This window comes from Vidua macroura, chromosome 1 (assembly GCF_024509145.1).
Source record: "Vidua macroura isolate BioBank_ID:100142 chromosome 1, ASM2450914v1, whole genome shotgun sequence".
NCBI lineage: Eukaryota > Metazoa > Chordata > Aves > Passeriformes > Viduidae > Vidua > Vidua macroura.
In genome coordinates, this window is record NC_071571.1 from 43,509,479 (window position 1) to 43,532,029 (window position 22,551).

The 22,551-nt window shown below is 39.1% G+C and overlaps 1 protein-coding gene across 4 annotated transcripts in view; it reads left to right on the forward strand.

The window, feature by feature from the left end:
• The first annotated feature begins 12,186 nt into the window (after window positions 1-12,186).
• Window positions 12,187-22,551, forward strand: part of DNAJC13 (DnaJ heat shock protein family (Hsp40) member C13) — a 58,284-nt gene continuing 47,919 nt past the window's right edge. For all 4 annotated transcript variants that reach the window (XR_008439983.1, XR_008439986.1, XM_053994451.1 and 1 more), the window contains exons 1-2: window positions 12,187-12,265; window positions 20,151-20,231. Coding sequence is in view for 2 of the 4 variants with exons in the window: in XM_053994451.1 (XP_053850426.1) it covers window positions 20,164-20,231 (68 nt within the window). In the remaining 2 variants the exon portion in view is untranslated. The remainder of the gene's footprint in view (window positions 12,266-20,150; window positions 20,232-22,551) is intronic.

Sequence of the window (22,551 nt, forward strand, 5' to 3'; positions counted from 1 at the left end):
TCATTTAGGTAAGGGGTAAGCAAAAAAAAAAAAAAAAAAAAGTTTTGTCAGAAGACTGGATCCCAGCTTTTTGGGTCTTTTTGGGTACTGTTCAGAAACTACTTTGTGTAGGTAGCAATCAGTAGAGGCTGTGGTGTATCCACAGACATCCTCAGATATATAATTCCATGTGTTAAACTCTATTTTGGTTAAAAAAATTCCTTGGGGTCTCTGGAGTTAAAAGGGATTTCCAAATGGTGACAAATCTACAGGTAGACTGTTGTGTAGAGGTTCAAAGCCATGACAGCGCTGGCTTTCTGTCAACAGTGGCAAATCCTCCAAAACAAGATCGAGGTCACCCAGCTGCTGCAGGGCAGGGTAACAGCCACAGTTACGCTAGGAACTGATAACACAGGGAGTGTGGGAGCAACATCCCCTCGCCTGGCAAGTGCTGACTTGAGTATCCCTGGCATGCTCTGTGAAATTACGCAGACTGCTTGAACCCTAGGAGTCTCCCCACCTTTACATCTCTCTTTTCATCACCTTTAACTGCAGCCCCCTGGGCATTAAGAAGAGCTGAGTCACAGCTTCCTAAGGATTACTGGGAGCAGTCTGCCACCTACTGCTTAGACAAGATCTTGGTGTTTGCAGCTCCCCACTTATCGTAAGAAATCCTGTTTTCATAATCATAAGAAAGTTTGTTTTAAAAGGGATCTAGCCCACTCTGATGCTTCTGAATCTGAAGCTAAAGACATCTTGGATGGTAAAAGGTCAGTTCTGCCGTTCCAGAACTAACTTTTATTTTAAAGGAGTAGAAAAGACTATTAACATTTTTCTTCTAGACAACATGAAGAAAGTTGATAAGTAAGTTAGTGTCAAATGAACAGATCTTTCTGACCCAGAAAATACCAGACTTCACTACTACACTCAGGGATTAACCCGTGGTCTTCTTTTTCACAGACAAGAACTTCGACTCAGTCATAATCAATGACAAAACTTCAGAAAATGATTGTTTTTCTGACCTCTCTTAGCCTGTGTTCATCTTGATCTGTTCTTAATTCCCATAGCCTGCTAATACAACAGACACCTTAAATGGAAGAACAGAGGAAAAACATCTTTGATCAGTTTGCTGTTGATTACAGGCTTAGCTGTGCTATATTAAATTTGCCTGCTGACCACAGACTTTCCACCTGCATTTTCTTACCTCTTGTTGAGGAGTCAGTGATGTTACAGTGATGAATCCAACCCATTGTATTTGGCCACTTTGTCTAACACTGGGAATTTCAGCTGGGGATTTTTCAACACTTTGTTATCTGAAGTCCAATGCTGTTGCCACACACAGATACAAGCCTTCTATCAAAACCAAGGAAAGACATGTTTGTTCTAGAAACAGATGTTCAAGGCCTAGCAAGTTTGAAACTTTGTATATTTTTAATTCTGGGAAAATCTAAAACATAAAAATTTTAAAACCCCAAGCTATTAATGGCTAAAACTGTAGTAATCTGAGAAATAATTCATGGCAAGGAAATTCCTACGTCCAAATTCTCCTTCCAGACCTTGTACTAATATAAGTACAAAAACAGTGATATACTGTAAGCAAATTTATTGTTGTAACAGATTTATATTGCTTTTAATAGTAGTATTCACATTTTAAAAAGGCACTTCTTGAGGTAGATTAAGTTAATGATGAGAAATTAATTAATTTATGTTGCCTCCTGCAGTATAGAGCAATGCTGCTTGAAGCCCATTCAGACAAGACACAAAGAAGGGACACACAAGGGTATATATGAGATTAAAATAGAAAAGAAAATGTGAAGATATGCAAAACACTTGCCTGGAAGCCACCTCCTGGAAATCCTCACCTGTGGGATTACTCATCACACATGTATAGTTCCACTGACTCTGATCCCTCACACAGAGAGCACTCACCCAAGCAAAGGCTGGAAGAGGTAGGTCCTTCTAGATGGTAAAGGCAGGAGCAGTGAAACAAGGAACAATATGGTAAGCTGCAAATATCTCGAATTTTGGGCAGGGGTATTAAGTCTCTCTAGGAAATCGAGAGGAAGAAATACATTCTCCTAGAGGGAAGAAAATAACACAAACCCACAATGAAACAGTAATATTCTGCATAGGGATGCCGGAAGCCACAAAATAGAAGGAAACAGAATCCCATGTGTTGAGCTGGTTACAAATTGGAACACTGTCAAATGCAGCTTCAGGCTTTTTAATTTTGCTTTTAATCAGCAAAGTCCATGCTGCGTCCCTGTTTACTGGTTGAACTAAAATAAATTTAGGGCCACAACTGAACAGTTTGTCCTTTGTCTGCCATGTTCCAAGTCATCACTTTGTGCTTCTGTCAAAAGCTACATTAGTTTTCCTAAAAACTGGGTATGCCATCTCTCTAAGCACTGGTCAGAGAAAAAAACAAATTTTATTCAAAGATATAACTGCTAGTCACTTTTACATAAGAAAATAACAGCAAATAAATTAATTAAATGCTTCATTTTCTCTTAATGACTACCAAAATGTTAGTTTATTCAAATACAATAAACTAACAATTCAGTTTTAGTCTATTTCTGTATAGAGTATTCTATACATTACTTGACTGCAATCTTATTTGTGCAGAGAAAAGTTTTCTTGTAAGGGTCAGGTCACTTCTGATTATAAGATTCACACTGAAATAATTAATCAGCATATCTGGTGTTATGAAAATAATTACCTCTTCATAAAAAGATTCAGTTTGAACATGATCAGTAGTTAAAAAAAAAGGCTCAGTGCCTTTTTTGCTAAGAAACGACTTGTTTTGGAGATTGTGAGTGAAAACCGTCGGTAAAAAGCTTGAGCAATTATGAAATTGGCTTATATATTCATGAATTTTATTCTTGACTTTCCTATAGTGGAAGATATTCCTCCTCTCAAATTGCAATTTGGACCAGAAGCAGAAATAAAACAATTCTGTGATTTTATAATAGTGAACATGTCTCTTTTCATGGCTGTTATAACATCACCCCTATTGAAGGACAGTTCAAGCATTTTTAAACTTAGTCTAACCTCCTCTCGAGTGGATGGCACTTACTTGCTGACCAACTAATTCAATAAGCACACTAGCTAATTTCACTTCACTGTTAAGTAATTTATCAAAAAGCTGATTAAATCATATAATCCAAAACTGGTTTTTCGTATAGTACAATAATAATTTGTATTTTCCACAAATTAAGTTGTATAAATAAGAATATATTTGAGCTTCTTTTGTTACATGCCTCTCAGCCATACACTAAAAATAGGACAGCAGAAGTTCAGAGGAATTTGGCCAAAAAAACCAAACTAGCACTAAATAAGATTACATAACTGTCCATATGCTTATGCTTAAAAACAACAGCATATGCCTTATATACCACTTGATGGTCACGATCTGTGTCAAAGCAAAGCAAAAAGAGTGGGAAGATAATATGGATAGCATACTGCCTGAAATGGATGCTAGAAGGGGTGTTAACTTACTGCTGTTAACTTTCTGCCTTGCTGCTTGTGCTTTCTCACATTCATCTACTTCTGTTTCCATCAATTCAGCCAAATGACCCAGTGATCTGGATATTAAGGGTGAAATACTCTTTCATCACCAGAATCTAAAATACCAGTATCCCTGCAAGACTGAGAAATTTGTAAGGGACTCAATGATTTGGTCATAATGAGAAAAACGAAACCAGCAACAGCATGAGGGAAATGAAGGTGAAACTGTAACGATCTAAGAAAAAATATCTACCAACTCAAAAGAAAACAGAAATTTCCAAAGTACTGCTTCTGCTTATTACAGGAAATGGGAAAGAGCCGAAAATCATGCTGACAGATGCTCTTTTTATGACTCACTGTGTCCGGCCATCTTACATTGTAGCTGTCATTCACTAATGGGGAAAATGTAAAGTATCAGCTTCTCTATGTCCATGGCTTGCAAAGCAGTTTAGCACTACTGCAGCATATGCTACACCCTCCTTCTGTTTTTAATGTGGATGTAATCTGATTATCACTCTAAATAGCTCAAAACACAAGCTTTATAAGCACCTGTGCCCATCTCTTCTGAGCCTTCTTCCAAGGAGAGGGTGTGTTGCCTAGGAATATACCCCACCCTCCTTCAGACCAGCACTAGTGATCACTGATGTTGCACAGAGAGCTTAAAACATATCTCATACAAATGATGAGACCTCTTGCCTGTGAACAATAAAGGTGAGAATATGCCTATAGGGAATACCGCCCACCTCTGTGGGTTCAATCACTTTATTTTTCTTCACGAGCTCCACAATGTTTTTTGGAAATTCAGAGTCAAGGACTCCAGGGTAATTGTGCGTGACCTCTCAGATCTGAGATTGTCTGCATCGAGGAGGAGGCACACCTCCCAGAATCAAGGCTTTTCCTGGCTCCATCAGGAGTTTCAGGTCCAAATGTCAATTAAATCAGACGCATCATGTGCGTCAGTGTGTGACATGCCAACTCTGCCATGCAGGGACAGGGCGGCTTTGTGTGCCACGCTTTCCTGAGGGAAATTACACCAAGATGCAAAACTACACATAGGAATATAGGCTGAAATACCATCACTGATGACTTTTAGGTATTCTGACTGAAGTGAGCTGAAAGGAAAGTCACTATAGTTAATTTCCAGTTCTTCATAGCAAAAAAGGGACACGGGGTGGGGAGAGAGCAGCTTAAGTAGCCTAGTAAGATGTGAATATTACAAACCACATACACACAAAGCTACACTAACTTTTGAAATAGTTGTAAACAGTTTCTTTGAAGAACAGGATTAGATGATAGTGATTTGGATAGCATCCAAAATGTTGCAAGCAGCAGGTGACAGGCATCCCATTTTCAGTGCTATGGTGCTGGAGCTAGGGGTGCCTGGTATAATCTCATAATGAAACTTCTGAATGCTTTGAAAAACTGAACACAGCTCAATAAAACAGCTCTTGAACTAACATGGAATTTTTTGTCTTCCAGCAATCAGATAATTGCATTCTGTTGTACTTTAGAATGTTTATGAAACCAAAATACATTTTTGTAAAATCCACCATGAAAATATGTTCCAGTTGTGCATCATGCATATAGGGCATTAAGCAATTATTGGGGTGGGGGGTCTCTAACAGGTATATAGATAATGCTTGAGATTAAATTGTTATAAAAGCAACATAGCTTTCACATATTATGCAACTTAGATCTTTCAGCCAGAAGCCTTTTCATTGCTGCTGTTATTGGTAGTGATCTGTTCACAGATGAATTAGTGTTGAGGAATGTTATTAGGCAATAAAATATTCTTTAGTTTTTGTGATAATACCTTGCAGCTGTATCATTCATAAATGGTTAGTGTGCATTTCTCAGCTAGCAGTCATTCTAAATGGTAAAGAGCATACTACTGGACTATGGGAAGCTTTAAAAGAAAACCAAAAAACCAAAAATTAAATATTCTTTCTGATTTACATTCTTTCTCACAAGGCTATAATTTCAATGGCTTGGCTTGCAAGTTATGAGATCATAATTTCCTCTGATCTTCTCTGTGCTTCATGAACAAATTTTGATGGAACTGGATATGCTCAAGAACATTCTTGCTCTCTGAAAATATTGAGACTTCTAGGATCATCTGAGACACTGTGGGCAAGGTTAATAATTCCTGTTTGTTGTTTTGTCCACAATTAGTTCCATTGGGCATTACAATCTCACTTATTTCTACTTCTGGGATTTGACCCCAGGCTAGGGAATCAGAGAATTAGTACTTACTTTTCCCCTATTGCTCTACAGGCTGCAGTGATGAATCAAGAATATATGAGTGACCCCTTCATAACTCTTGCTGATGAAAACTGTATTGTGTATGCAACAGGAACCTTTTGATTGGTTTTCAAAGGCCTTTTTGGTTTGGATGGCCAAATTTAATTACCTGCACTGCAGGAATCTCCCTGTGATTCTGAGTTCAACCAAAAAATTCCAATGACTGAATTTTCCTACTGTTCCACTAATTCACTGTGCTCCTGAAATACTTCAGTGTTCAAAACAACCTTTTTTAACTTTTTAAAAAATGTTTATTTTTCGTTACTCTAATTTCTGAATGTAAATTTCAGCCACTCTGTCAATAACCAGTTTCTCAAATTAATAGCATTCCTACTCCTGGACTAGCATTTAAATTTAACTTTCCACAAAAATCAACTTTCAATAGAAAATAGACAATTAATTTGACAATGCAATGTCTTAAGTATATTAATTTTATAAGATAGGAGCATGTACTAAAATACGCAAGATATAGAAAAGTTGACATGTCACACTGTCACACAGATCAATACATTGAATAAGCCTGCAAGGCACACTGTCATCTGTTTTTGTTCTCATGTCCTTAGAAAGAGACAGGGAGAGATCAAACAGTAATTTTAGTTTTTATAGGAGAAATGTGCTTTTGCTAAAAAACACTGGATCTTTAAAGGTTGTGTTACACAGGAATACACAGAAAAAGAAACATTAATGTACTTTCAACTAGTCAAATATTAGAAGCAGAAGGATGTTGAGAAAATAATTAATTCATGTTTCTGGAGCACTCAGTGTACTGAACAATGTCACAGAAATGCCAATATGGAAATTAGTAAGCTTGAATATTCTGAAGCTTGAATAATAGAGCTGGTATAGTGCACACTAAATAAATCTTAGGCCAGTAAACTGAGCAATGTGAATAGAACACAGCATAGCATCCATGTGGATTCAATGAGTCCTTTCATCCGGTGGAGTGAATATGGAGTGAATAAGGCAAAGTTCCCATGGATAAAAATTATACACAAGCATGCAGTTATTTGCAAAGGCAATCCTAATTGTCTGGAATTTTTAACTCTATAAAAGACTTTTGGGTTTACAATGTCAATACTGCATAGTTATTTATGTATGTAAATGCATAATTCTCTAGGTTTATTTTTAAAATCCACATAGTTATGATGTGGGATTATATCATATACCACATCTAGATCTGCAACACAGATCTCTGATTGGTATTAAGAATAACAACAGAACTAAGTTGAGATCCACTAGAGAGGATGTCAGATACCAATAGGCATTAGGTTTCCCAGCCTGTTATCCTGGAAAAACTGTGGTTCCCAGTTTAGCAGACTGTTGTGGGTACTGCCTCTTGTCCTGTCTTTTGCAACTTGTTGCTCTCTAAGCCCTTTCTCCCTCTCCTTGCTTCTACATTTGAATCTTCCTATCATCCTATTCTATTCCTCAGATCAATTCCTATCTCCTTCCTAGACATTCCCAGTCTTTCTTCTCAGCTATTTGTACCATTAACAGTATATTGCTAGGCCAGATCTAGATATATCTTCTCCTTTTGCCTTCCCTCTTCTGTGAGTTGTCTGTATCAATTTTCTTGAGAAAAAGTCCTCTTCTCCCTACATAAGCACTTCTTCTGCTCACAGTATAATTTTCAAAAATCATAGCCTCACAGCTCTTCCTATCTTCCCAGTTCTCAGGTGTAGCCTGCAGAAGCTGACTGATTACTCTCCTTTCTCAGTTGCTCAAGATATTTTTCCATCCTATGAGTCCCATGTGCAAAACCCACTCCTACGATGCTGGCCAGTTCTGCTCCTCCAGAACTCCAGTTTCTTCTTTGCATAGGCCCTCATCTTTGTCACAGTCTGCAATGCCTCTTTGTGTTTCAGGGCACTTCCCTGCATGGGCTGTATGTCAACAGTGGGAAGAAACATCACCTGGGACATCCACAGTACCTTTTATCCTAAAATGGTCCCCATGAGTCACACATTGCAAAGAACATTTTACCTTAAGCAGGCTTGCAATGCTAAGGTGAAGCATTCCCAAGATGAACTAAGTATATGGGAATTTTCTTTGTCATTTTATCAAGATTTCCACTGAACATATGTGTACAGATTTTTTTTTTCCAACAACCTGACTAAATGCCGTCAAAAGAAAAGGTAATTAAAGACTTACTCTATGAATTGGTTGCTATTTTGTTTTACATGCAATAAACAATACATTTCTCCTTTATATTTTCCTTTGCAAAAATACATCCACACATTTTTTTTAACAGGGTAATTTCATTATGAACTATTACATCATTGTGCATTGCTATTTCGTTCCATGAAAAGATTCTTTCTACTATGAATGACATCTGAGATTTTAAGCAATTCTGATATATTCACTTTTCTTACACCAGATGTACCCACATAAACAATTAAGACTGGATTGTAACTAATATTGGAACTTATCTATTGGAAGGTAAAAGAGTTAAAAGATAATTTGTAGGTTATCTTCAAAAGACACACCAGAAAGGCCAGGTTATACAAGGATAGAGATGGCTTTAGAGCTCAAACGTAGATATGTATTTACGGCACATAGGCCAATGACAAAATGAAAGGATTATCCAAACAGAAGAGGAGTTATTGGAGGAATGCTATGAACATGAATACAGATTGGCATGCATCGCTGTATTGAAGATACATATTAATAATTTACCAAAATTTATCACAAAGTTAATTAGCTTAGGCTACAGTTATTATTAAGCCATTAACTAAGATAACAAATAAGTCATCATTTAACGAGTCTACCAGGAAATATAGAATTATTAATGGAGAGCATCCAAAAGTTACCTGTTAATTAATGTCACAGAGAAGACAAATTATCATTATACTGTGCATTTATTTTTAGACAAAATATGTCAAGATACATAAAAATTTGATGTGAGCTTTGAACAGCTGGCAGATTTTCAGCATAGTCCTAATGCATCTTTGGGATAACAAAGAATAGAACAAAGACTGATGCAGGAATGTGGGTCTGATTTCCAGAAGGCCCTCTGTGTAACCTGCATTTTGCCATTTACAACAATTTTGCAGTAAAAGAAACAAGATCCAGGACAGAGGTTTCCAAAGGCAAGTTACTTAACTAGATTTATGTGGGACTTTTACATTTACTTCCCCCCTTTTAAAATCTTTCTGTTACCCCTTCTCAGTCAAGTACTATAATTAGTTATCAAGAGATTACTGTTATTGTTATTTAGCCACCTAAAAATTACAATTATTAAGCATATTTTCTGTTAGTTATCCTAAATTCATACTAAGCTGTGGAGTACTTCTTAGATCCAGTCTTTAAGAAGACTGGATAGATCCCCATTACTTCATGGCAGAAAAACAGTAGTTGACCTTAGAGCAGATGGTCCTGTACCCTCCAACACTGAAAGTTAAGTAAGAGAGAAAAGTAACTATTCCCAGTTCTAGCAGGAACTTACTTTCTTCTGTGACATGGAAGGGTGGAAAAATCTCTCATTTGTCCAAACAGATGACCCAAAATTCTGCCCTACCATTATAGACAGTACTAGGAAGGGAAGTTAATTTGTCCATTGTTTGCTGCTTGCAGGCTAGGTAGAAACTTGTTCTTTTTTATTGCAATAAACCACAATATATCTGTCTTAAAAGTAATAGGATCTCTACTATTATAGGTTGTATTTAAAATCATAATATTTGCTGTTGCTGTAGAGAATCTTAGCATTGGATCTACAGTACCTGTACTGTAGCTTGCTTGAAGAATTCAGCCATCCTAAACCACAGTCTTTCAGAATAGGTGCCGATCACAGAAATAGCCAGTGGACTATTAATTATTTAGCGGTGGATTAGAACTCTTCATTCCTTCCAGATTTCAATAATTGGATGCTAAGGAGAGACCTTGCTCTCTAGACTGGAGATGACCTGAACTCTTTTGCAAATGGAGGTATTTAAATGGACAAGGTCATATTGACATTTGCAGTACTTCAGGTGAAAGATCTGGAAGAACTGAACTTGGGTTTGCTTCTCCAAAGTGGATTGAAGCAATTTAACATTTTATCTTTCGAGAAGGCATCAAATCTGTGTTTTGCTATTCTTATTTTGATAATGAGAATCGCTCTCATATGATTTCTGACTCTGTAAGTCACCGGGAAAACTAAGGGCAAAACACTACCTGTGTCACACACAGGTAATAACAAAACTGCCATTGACATTAATGGAGCGAGGATTTTGTTCACTTTCTTTTTAAATTAAAACAGCAAACTTTTAAATTTGAGGTGATAAAAATACAATTTTTGTATTCCAGCATTTTCACAAACCTTTGTTTAAACAGAAAAATGAGATCCTATATCTAAAAATATCCAACAGTATTATTCCACATGAAAAAATGACCAAGCAATCCAGAAGGTTTTTTCTGCACACAAGGTAACTTCACACATACTTTACAGTTAGACAGTAATGAAATCCTGGTCTACTTTAATTTCAGAAAGACATTATACCATGTTGTACATTATAATTTCCATAATTTCCTGTCAGAACTGCTAAACACATCTTCCTTGTTCACTTTTTCTCTGAATAATTTCAAAATTATTATTTCACTATCTCTCAAATTTTATCTTTCTTAATCTGCGTCCTCCTTTACTTTTATCAGTTGTTTGCATTAGATCCAAAGTTAATACCACTACTTATGCAAAAGCATGTCCAAAAATAGAGGAAAACACAGTTACTGAAATACTAGCTTGAGCTAAATAAACATACTGAAATATAATCTGTGCTTTCTGATTAAAATCCATCCATGAAAACATTGATTACTAGTTTGTTACATCAATTTCATTATGCAAGTGGTATCTTTGTTCCTGAGTAATAAACAGCTAACAAGCTGTTGCTTTACTTGATGTATAATGCAAAATAAGTACTGAGACAAAATCAACACCCCTGAACCAAAAACCCTCTGAGCCAACTAATCAACAAAACCAGAAACCACTCCAAACCTGTCCAAAAACTCTTCCATGCATTCAAAGAAACTCTTCCGAATCATATGACCTCCCACTGAAATTAGATTCATACAATTCCTAGTATGTTAATAAATCATTAAATCTTTTTTTTCCTCCCTTGAAGTTCTGTAACCAAAAGCAATTTATCAGCTTCCCTGAAGTAATGTTATTTTCTCATCAGTGCTATTTTATCACAGTGCCCCAGATTCCGAGGACTAGATTTATCAGAAGAATGTCTGACTAGTATTTAAATATCTAAAGCAAAATATAAGACAGATAGTTTATCACATAATCACAGAATATCCTCAGATGGAAGGGAACCACAAGGATCATCGACTCCAACTCCCAGCCCTGCACAGGACACCCCAAGAATCACTGAGTCAATGCTGAGAGCATTGTCCAAATGCTGCTTGAACTCTGTCAGGCTTGGCACTGTGACCACTGCCCTGGGGAGCCTGTTCCAGCCCCCAGCCACCTGTGGGTGAGAATCTTTCCCCTGATATCCATCCTGAACCTCCTCTGACTCAGCTTCACGCTGTTTCTTAGAGTCTATATGATGATGAAAAGGATATTAAAGGATATTAAAAGAATTTAATACCTGCGGTTTTGGTATTTTTTTGCCAAGATATTTCGTTTCACTTACAGTTTTTTCCTCATTTTTCTCTCTTCATCTGCATACTTTAATGACACTGTTTTAAGGGAAAGGCCATAGTATTCTAATGCAAGTAATATTTAAAAATGTTCAAAGTATTTATGTCAATCAGTAGGCATTTTAAGGAGCTTGTGTTATAATGCTGCCGTAGTTTGCAACAGTTTTGGGAAACCTTATATCTGGTGCAGAATATGGGGAAGTTGATGGGGAGCTCAAGAGTCCCGTAACAAATCTGGAGGGTGGTTAGCCAACCACATAAATCAGTGATTCAGTTTCCGCAGCCTTAATGTGGCATTTTAACATCGCTTTGAAAGTCACGTAAGTAATGTGCATAATTAAACAGCGAGCTCCGGCTTTTTAACTGTTCAACGCGCCTTTCACGGCCTGGAGACGCTCGGGCAGGAGCGCACCGGTCACTGACACTCCTGAGGCGACGCGCATGGGGAGCGCGGCGGCGACTTTGCACCCCGGCGGCGCGGCGCCTGCGCAGGGAGCCATGCCGGTTCCCGGCAGAACAAGGCAGGGCAGGGCAAGGGGCGAGGGTAGGAAGGAAGGAGGGAGGGAGGGAGTGTGGCGGGAAGGGGGAGGCAGCGCGGAGCACATCAGGTGACCGTGTCCCATGACGGCCCCGGGCCGCACGGCGGCTGCGCCGAGGGGGCGGTCTCGCTGCCCGAGCTAAGATGGCGGCCTCCAGCGCCAGGCTCTGAGGCAGCGGGAGCGCTGTAGCGGCTGCCGCCCGCCCGGCCGGCCGGAGGGTGAGGGGTGAGAGCTCCGCTCAGTGCCCCTTTGCCCTTATCGCCGGGAAAGCTCATTGCTGGTGGGGCAGGTCCGGGCAGCGCGGGCTCCCCGGCCAGGTAAATCCCAGCGGCGGGGGAGGTGAGGGAGCGGCGGCAGCCCCCGCCTCCTTCCACGGTCCCGGGCGCTGCTCCGGGCCGGCGGCAGCCCCCGCCTCCTTCCACAGTTTCGGGCGCTGCTCGGGGCCGGGTTGGCGGGCGGGGGGCGCGCCCGGCCCGCGGGGCTGTGCGGGGAGCGGGGTCGGCGCTGGGGCAGCGCTCGCTCTGCCGCCCGGGGGCTGATGCTGCCGCCGGCACAGCCCCGCTCCTGCCCCAGCCCTGAGGGGCCTGGGGCTGTGAGCCGGCGTCCCTCGTCCCCAGCGTGGTACCTGTCACCAGCCGCTCGCAGCCCTTCGCTTCCTCTATCCGAGCAGAGGAGAGGGCTGGGGTTGTTCTCCAGCCTTAGCCCGCCCGGTGCTTCGCTCGGCATGCCCCGCACCTGATGCGGCTTCTGTAGCCTGCGGGCAGAATTTGTCCTCTTTCTTAGAAGAGTATTGACGTGTCCATTAAGAAAAGACACGTTATTTTCCTCCTCCTGCTCTCAGATCAAAATATACGCGTCAGGAGATGCTTTGGGAAATAATTTATGAAGGGTGGGAGAGATGTGGCAGAGATATGTTCTCACAGAGATGAAATTTTATTTCTTTTTTGACTGCTAACAGTATGCCTGAAGAGCATGAGCAGAACTAGATGCACTTTTCAGAAAATCTACCCTTAATGCTCTTATTTTGCCATGAGCATTTGGGTTTTTTCCATGCTTGCTTTTTGTTTTCTGAAAGTCAAAACAAGTAGTCCTATTGGATGGTTTTCTGTCTGCTGTGAGCTGCCAGAAGTCTTTGGGATAGATTTTCCTGTCGAGTGATGTGAAGCTTGTGCTTTCATAGCTGTGCCTCTACTGAGGGCTGAGTTCTGAGCCATGAAAATGTTGTCTTAGCACTTCAGTTTGGGAGGGAGAGGTCTTTTTTCTCTTTTCGGCTTGGTGCTCAAGCTCAGGGTGTGTTTGAGCATTCTGCTTGGGGGAAAACACAGGCCTAGAAGTTTATTCAGAGACTTCCTGTGAATGCACTTAATCTCTGCTGTGTAGCTGCTTTTGAAGTTAATGTAGTCTGAAATGTATTTTTCCTTTTTCTCCTGTGCTCTTTCACAAATATGATTTGTGATGATTGGAGTAGATACAATTGAGTAGATAACTGCTTTGTTTCATGTTACGTAGCGCCCGTTAGATAGCACTGCATTTCAGAAAATATTCCTTGTTTTAGAATTTAAGTTCTCTGAAGCTGAAGACTTTTTTTGTTGATTACTAGATTTGTCTGCATAGGCTACTTGCATGTAGTGACATCTGTTGAAAAGGAGGAGGCTGTTGAAGTGACTACTAGTGACTTGAGTTTCATTTTAGGATTGAGTTAGGAAGATACTTTACTAGCAGTCTGATTAATTAAATCGAAATAACAGGACCAGTATTACAGATGTGAAAATTATGCTTGTCTCTAGCCTGCTTCAATTCATAGATGTGCAGCTTGGTCTAATTCTAGCCTACTATAGGCAACCAAGTGCCAGAACACTTCATTAGAAGTTACTGGTGCCTTTCTATTATTACTGACAGTTTTTTCCAGTTGCAGCAAATACCTGAGTGTTTGGAGACAGAGTTGCATTTCTGCCCCTTTGTGGTATAGACTTTCCAGGAACTTTAACCTGGTATTTTAGCCTTGTTGGAACACATTTTTTAAAAGATTTATTTTGTATGTATTGCTTGCTCCTCTGGGTGTCATGTGGCATTTTTCATAGTTTCCAAACACATACTTGTCCTGAGGGACTGAATCACTTTGTATTTCCAGATTTTAAGTGATAGGCTGAGGCTTGGTCTTTAAAGCCAGATCTGTTTTTTATAGTGTGGAGGTGACTTTGCTTTTGACTTGTTTGAAGCTCAGTAAGTGAAACTTACTGACTTAATAATTCTTCTGCTGGCATTCAACCGTATCTTGAAGTGTTAACCTTCAACTGCTTAGCTTCCTTATTTGCTTCCAAAATCTATTCTTGTGTCAAAAAAATTAGCAACTCTCTTGCCTCACTAATAAAACAGAACATTATTCTGAAGAAATATGACAGGATTGCTAAACTATGACTGAAAGGAACACTATTTTTTTTTTCTTCCTTCCCTTAGTGAGTATATACTTTTGTTCTGATACTCACCTGTCTAGCTGGTGAATCAGATTGGTTCACTGGTAAAGCAGAATGCTAATATTAATTTAAAAGAAAACCAGAATCTTCCACCCTTTTTCTTATCCTCAACACTGATCCTTAGTGATGGAGTGGGTCACCTGGAGGATGGACTCTAATGTTGTCACCATCATTTTTGGTAGTAGTAAGGCTGAAATTCTCAGCTTATTTCTGTCCTGAGCCACTGAAGGTGGGATTGCTGCTATCACTGAGGCAGGTTACATATAGCTTCTTTTAAGGATCTGGTGGATCTTATATCTTTCCCTTCTTACAAAAAGGATTGGGAGTTCCTACACTACAGATGAAACCTGTTTCTACAGCTAATTAGGTTGTAGTACTTTAGGAGAAGAGTACTGTTCAAGGAAGAGGAAAAATTAATGCCTGTTAGAAAAATTCTGTCTGAGGGCAAAACACTTCCACTTAGTGACCACAGCAATGAAAGAGGAGGCTGAAATGTAGACACCTAAAGCATTTCAGTGCAGGGAAACTCACTTATTTAAATAATGGTTTTAAAGCTACAGAGGTATAGATGACTGGAAGTCAGGCTCCAGACTTTTAAGGTAGCAGGCAGGTATGTAGAACCACAGAATAACAGAACCTTAGGAGTTTTTTTAGTGCTTTGCTCTCATTGCTTTCCAGTTGATTCCTTTTTTTATGCTCATAGTATGTCTTCTCTCTCTCAGAGAAGTCACACTTGAGCTTGCTATGAGTATCTGTCCCTGTGTAGTAAAGACTTTCCAGGAACTCTACATAATATTCAGCTATGCTGGAATAAATTTTTAAAACAAAATCATAGTTTCTTATCTGCATTTCTCTTCCTCTTTTGCCCAAGAAACTTCAGTTTCTTATCAGCATTTATTTTACTCCTCCCTGCAGTGGAACAGAATAATAATTCTATGTGGGGCTCTGAATCCTACCTTTTTAAGCCTTTGTTTAAGAAAGATATTGAGGCTTTGTAATAATAGAGAGATAATATAATCAGAAAAAAAACTCAACTTTGAACCCAAGTCCAAACTTCTAACTTTATTTAATAAATTGAAGGAAACTTACGTGTAATTACAGCTGTGCCTATTGCTTTGATGTCTGCAAGGTCACAGCTTTTCTTCTGACTCCACAAGTGCTGGTTTGAGCCTGACTTGTCTCAGTTTCCTGAAATAGATTGTTTTCCCAGATGGTAGTTTTGTCTCAAGAATGTGAAATCCTGGTAAAGTGGAAAGTGCATGCAAGTTGAATATAGATTGTGTAAAAGATCCCTTTCAACTCAAACTATTCTATGATACTGCGTAGCTTAACCTCTGAGGCAGGGGGAGTCCTGGAAGCAGTTCAGGCCCTTAGTTTAAAGGGTTGCTATTTCTGGTACATGAGGCACTCAAAAATGTGGTTTCAGCTCTTCCCCTAAAGCTGTTTCACTGCTATTTACAGTACTACAGGAACCAAATAGGAAAGTATTGTTGAACTTCAGTCCTGTGAAAAAGCTGATTAAAATATCCAGGGGATATTTTGGAGAGTGCTTTAGTTAGGCTCCCAAAAAAAGTTGCAAGTTGTAGATAATACTTTGCCTGCAGAATCCTTGGATTATTTCACTACAGTCTGTATTCAGCATGCCCACTCTCAACCCAGAAAATCATGTTTACAAACTGCTACTCTCAAAGTAGTTTTTGCCTCTGCTCCAGTGGAAATAGAGCAACTGGATGTTTCTCTAGTATCAAACCTTTGAAAACCATCAGTATGGGATATGCAATAGCTGTGCTAAGACATATTCAAAATAGCCTTTGAAGTTGTGACTTCTCTACTCCTAGGTATCCCAGAACATTAAGGTGATTGCTCAAGTTAGTGCCTTTTTGTCCTGGATGCTCTTGTGAGTGAGATAACAAATTTCACTCAATTTTTGTGTTAAGTCAGGCAACTTTTTAAAGGTCTATTGAATGCAGGAAGAAGAGGTAAAGGTAACAAGAATGTTGTCTTATTTTAGGAAATTAATATGTAACTAAGGCCACTATAGCTTACACTAGCAATATGGCTAAACTTGATAAATGGTAAAGCCTGATGTGTTCTGCAAAGTCAATGGTTATATTGTCTTAGGTGCTAAAATTACATTGCATCACAATGTGGATAGTACAAGAGGGATGCCACAAGGGTTCTGCTGGAATGAGTGAAGGAAGAGGAAATTCTTGTTTTTTTCTAAAGTATCTTTGTCTTTGGTATGAACTTTTTTTTTTTTTTTCCCATGTTCTTACTGTGGAGTCAAAGATTATCAGTAAATAATTGCTGGGCTTTACCACAGCAGCTCAGAACACTAGGATATTGTTAGCTTTTTCTGTCTGTTAAACGGCTGGAAAATGTGTACAAGAATTAAATGTTACTAGACTTGGGCATATATTGCCCCTGTGGTAGTCTCCTCAGTGGGAGGGGTGATTGCAATCACTGTCTAGAAGCACAGTGAGTAAAGCATCAAAGCTAAATGATTTTAGTGGTTTTCATCTAAACAAAAAAGCACTCTGGTGAATTTGTCACTTGCATTTCAGGTACAAAACTTCAGTATCCTGATTCTAGTTAGATGTTGGTGTTAAAATTTCTGGAAGCTGCTGGTAGCTCATAAATGAATGTTTCTTAGTTCTGTATTATTAGGAGCAGATATTTGCAACCTTGAGAACGTCTTGCTTTAGATACACTAGAGCAAGTGGTGTTCACGTCTGGGAGTTCTAATAGAGCTGGTCAGAGGAGTCTGGTATTGGTGAAACTGGAATTACAGATAAATAGACCTTTTAATCCTGTACTTAGTAGAGCTAGTCTTGTTATAAGCCTCTTATTTTATTTTTACTAATACTTTAGTCAATGTCAAGAAAATGGCTTAGAAAGAGAGGCATGAAGATTGAGTATATGGCATGTTGTTCTGAAAGATAACTTTAAAACAAAATCATTAGATCTAAAGTGTGCTACTGTACAGTAAGATCTGTGTAGTTTGGATAGAGTGTACTCTTTTGATTCTTATCCATGGTAATAATAATAATAGTTCTTAAACCAAGCAAAATGGAGAACTTCAGGAGTAATCATAGAATGCTTTGGGTTGGAAAGGACCTTGAAGATCATCTAGTTCCAACCTTGCTGCCATGGGCAGGAACACTTTTCACTTGACCAAGTTGCTCAAAGCCCCATCCAACCTGGCCTGGAGCACTTCCAGGGCTGGTATAATGGAGTGTCCAAAACTTCTCTGGGCAACCTGTTCCAGTGCCTCACCATCCTCACGATAAAGAATTTAATCCTAACATCTAACCGAACCCTCCCCTCTTTCACTTTAAAGCTGTCACTCTGTCCTGTCACTACATGCCCAGAGCCCCTCTCTGGCTTTCTTGTAGGTCCCATTAGGTACTGAAAGGCTGTGCTAAGCAGGCTGCCCTGGAGCTGCTTTTTCTCCAGGCTGCACAACCCCAGGTCTCAATATGTCTCCATAGAAGAGGTGCTCCAGCTCCCTCCCTGACCACCTTTGTGGCTCTCCTCTAGATTGAGTCCAAAAGGTGTGGACCAGGCCCTTATGTTGGGAGCCCCAGGGCTGGACACAGTACTGCAGGTGGGGTCTCACAAGCGCAGAGCAGAAGAATTGCCTCCCTTAGCCTGCTGGCCAGTTTTCATTTGATGCAGCCCAGAGTGTGGTTCTGGGCTGTGAACACATGTTGCTGGGTTGTATCAAATTTCTCATTAACCAACACCCCCCAAATCCTCCTCAGGACTGCTTTCAAGCCATTTTCTAACAGGCTTGTGCTTGGGATGGCCCAGCCCAGCTGCAGGGTCTTGCATGTGGCCTTGTTGAACTTTGTGAGGTTGGCACAGACCCACCTCTCCCACCTGTCAGAGTCCCTTTAGATGTCATCCCTTCCCTCCTGCCTGTCGATTGCACCACACTGCATGTGTCATCAACAAACTTGCAGAGAGTCCACTGTCCATGTCCTTGACAAAGGTGTTAACACAGTGGCAGTCTCAGTCTTTACCCCTGAGGAATGCCACTTGTCACTATCTCCACTTTAACATTGAACCATTGACTGCAACTGCTTGAGTGCAACCCTCCAGATAATTCCCTATCCACTGAGTGGTCCATCTGTCAAATCTATGTTATTTCAGTTTAGGGGCAGGGATGTCAGGATGTCATTTGACAGTGTCAAATACACGGCTCCAGGTAGATGGTGTCAGCAATCAGTAGCAATAATGCTGTTGACTATCCTGTCCCTTATAAAACTTTGTTTCCAAAAACTGGCTTTAGAGAATTTAACTTGCCACAAGTCATTGGAATATTAACTCTGAAGATTTGACTCAAAGATTGAGTCATTGAAACACGTAAATACTGCTCTTCTCTCTTCCCAGAGGCAGTACTTCAAGTTTCCTTCAGTAGGTAGTGATGATTGTGCTGGCTCTTCACCCGAGGGAAGGAATTCTAGAGTTCATTTTTGAGCCGGTTATCCATTCTTCATACTTATGACTCCATAACTGCTACAGCCTTTGCTCAGAAAGAAAATAACCTGAAGTCATAGAGGGTTGAAATTAGCAATGAGCTAATGTTGCAGGTCATCCATCTTAAAATAAGAAATCTTCCTTTACCAAGTCAAGCAGAGTTAGCTGAATGTAAAAAGATAATGGGTTGTTATTTAACTTTGAGTGGGGTACTGATTGGGATTGTGTTGCTTGAGAGTTGCTTCAGGCAAGCTGTGTTCTTGCAGACCAGCATTAGTGTGTGATATTTTGGGGATGCCACTGTTCTAATGGTGTGAACCTGAAAGTAGTACCAGTTTTCAGTCAGTTACAGGGAAGTCTGATTTACCACATTTGAAAATAAAGCTAATGCTTTCTTGCTATAATGGAGAGTAACAACTTCACTTTTGTACTTAATCAGGGAATATCTTAAGTTCCTTGTATATGCTTAAGTTCCTTGTATATGCTAAAACAGCATAGTGAAGTAAAAGGGAGATTAATTTCCTAATTACTCAACATGCATTTGTTTCAGGCATTGAAAATAGTAGTGTTTAGAAGCATTCCTTAGAACTTACCAGCTCCTAAAGCAATGATCTGCTCAAGCAATTGTGGGCAAGTTTCACTAAATTCCTCTGTGTGTGTGTTTAGGGAATAGATATTCACTCTGTGAAATAAGCATGTCAGGATGTTAGTGGTGAGATTGCTTAAACTTTTACGGCACAGGAATGATACTTAGTCAGCTCTTCAATCATAATGCTTAGCTAGTAAGTAAGTTTCTCAACCTCAAGTTCTGATTCAGACTGGAAAGCAAACTGTTCTATGAATCCAGGTATCTCCTTACTGTTTATTTCAGAACTGCAGTAGGACTTCAGTTTAGTTGGAGTTACAGGTAGAGGCTACTCTAATTTTATATAATGTGATTTTTGAGAGTAAAGTATTTTGGAGATGACATAAAATATACTTGAATTTGAATGTACAAAGATGCAGTGAAAGATGGTAATATGGCAAATGTGGCATAACTTACTGGAACCTGGTACTGTTAAGGAATAGCTAGTGTAACAAATGCAGTGAAGAAACTAATAATTCTTGTGCAACTTGGTTCATGTATTGTTTGATAAACATAAGTTTAAAAACAAAGTCTTTTTGTCTTGAAGCATATCGATGATTTGTGAACTTTGGTTTTAAATAAGAATCCTGAGTGCTAACAGGATGCCTCCTTTGTTTTCAGGTCTTGGCACAGAATGAATATAATTAGAGAAAACAGAGATCTTGCTTGTTTCTACACAACAAAACATTCATGGAGGGGAAAGTAAGTAGTTTGAAATTTGTTCATTTTGGCTTTGTGTTTTTAAAGTTTTGTGTGACATTTTTTTCTCTCTGTTATTGGATTTAACTGCATAGTTTTAACTTAATCCAACTGATGAATGAAAATTGAACTAAAGGCTCCTGTTGCTCAGTGTCTGAACTGAATGTATCTTCACTAGAATAAGTTTAGATTTTAAACATCGTGGTTTAGCTTTCCTCTGCTTATGTTCCCACACTGCAGTGTAGCTCTCAAATGGACCACCTGACCTCATCAGCTTCTGAGTCTTTTCAACTTACTATACAAAACACTAAATTTAAGATGGAAATGTTTCTTCTCAGAACAGGTTCATGGAGGAGTAGTGTTTTATGTACTTTAATTGATGAGGATCACTAATCCACATATACACTTAAGAAGTTGTGTAACAGATTATCTGTTAAACTACTAACTGAGATAATTTGAAGAATTCTGCTAATAGAAATGAACCTGATCTTAATGGGGGTCTTGGATCTAAAAATGAATTTTTGGTGAATGCTTCTGTCTGCAAAAATTTGGGGATGTCTAATAAAATTATCCACTAAGTTATCATAACTGGTATCTGTTACACTGTCTGAACTTTATTTGGCATTCTTACCCACTGTTCCTTTTCACATACATAGTATCTCTGTAAAATGGGGTTTTTCCTTTCGATGCAGACATCAACATAACAAAGAGTGGGTTATCTGCACCTTGGGAACATGAGAACTGCTTGATTCTAATGGTTTTATGAAGAGATATTGTCCAAGTCTGTTATTTGACCAGTAAATTGAAACTGGTTGATTTTTTTGTCTGACACATTCATCCTATCAAAGACTGGGAATACTGAGAAGGAAAGGAGAATGGGCTTGCAAGGAGCAACAGTCACAGATCTTTCACAGTTGTGCTTTGAAGAACCATGAGGTTGCTTCAGTGTCTAATCAAAGAGCTCCCTGCTTTTTTGTCAGCAAAGATTAAAACTCTGGGTACTTCTGAGTCCAGACTAGACTGAGCAGCTCTCTGAGTGCAAAATCTTTCCTCTACCAAGTCAGAGTTTCGATTGACTTGACAGAAATTGTGTAATATTTAGTTTTTCTCAGTAGAATAGTATCTGGTACTTGTGTAAATTGAATTTTTTGTGAGTTATGATCCATGCATTTGGAATTGTGTGGGCATGGGTGAATAAACTACTTCCCTTAGTAACAATAAGATACTATATTGCAGAAGAATATTAGAGCAGTTTGTCCCTCCTAATCTTTCTGCTCCCCAACCAAAAATGTCTGGTCTCTTCCTCAGAATTTTCTGCAGCATATGTGCAAGTTTAGTGTGCATGTAATTTGAGCCAGTTGGTGAAATTTAAATACATAAACCTCAGATTTCTTCTTTTGCCCAACTCCTCTCATTAAAGAGCCTGAGGCAAGCTCTTGAAGTTATGATTTTGAACCTTGATGGTAATGTTCTGGTACACTTATAGAATTCTTATAGACCTTCAGGCTAAGTCTGAAGTCCAGAACAGATTTAGTTTAAAAATTCAGTTGGGTGCTTAATTCTTTTATAGTGAGGGGGAAAGAAGTATTTAGTAAGTAGTTGCCTCTTGTTTGTTGCAGCAGCAGCTTATTTGTTTTTTAGTAATTTTCTATTTGAATTCTTTACTCCACTCAGTTCATAGTTATACATTCTCAGTATAATCTCTGTGTAACATTAAAAAAACCCAGTAACTTAATGTGTGGTGCTAAATGAGCCTGAATCATTTTGACTACTTGTAGAATTAGTCACTTTGAATGTGACTAATGCTCTGTGTGTCCATAAAGTATTTTCCAGTAGTGCAAATGATGCTGCTTCGGTGTTCTGTAGATCTGTAAAGTTAATGACGATTGGTTTTTTAGTTGGGTGTGGTGGTATGAAATTTGTCTGCCAGGTTCATTGTGATTAAAAAGATCTCTCCAGTGCTTTGAAATAACTGTGGAGTAGGCCATAGCCTTTTTATGGGGAAGAGGACATTTGCTTCAACTCTTCTCAAAACAGCCTGGGATTAGACAGTACTGCAGAGTAGTTCGAGAGATAATTAATAGTAAACTCTTCAAGTCCTGGAGGTATGAATACCTTTCTTAAATATTTATAGGTGAAGTTATGAACAAGAGTAGGCCACATGTAAGAGTTGACTTCTGAATCTCCTCTGTTCATGAAACAAGACTTGGTTCTTCTGAATTTACCTGGGGAGAGGAAACAAGGGAAATAGCAACTCAGCAAAACTGCTGTTCTGTCTTGTGTTCCTTGTCCTATCACATAGTAAGAATGCTGGATAATAAAT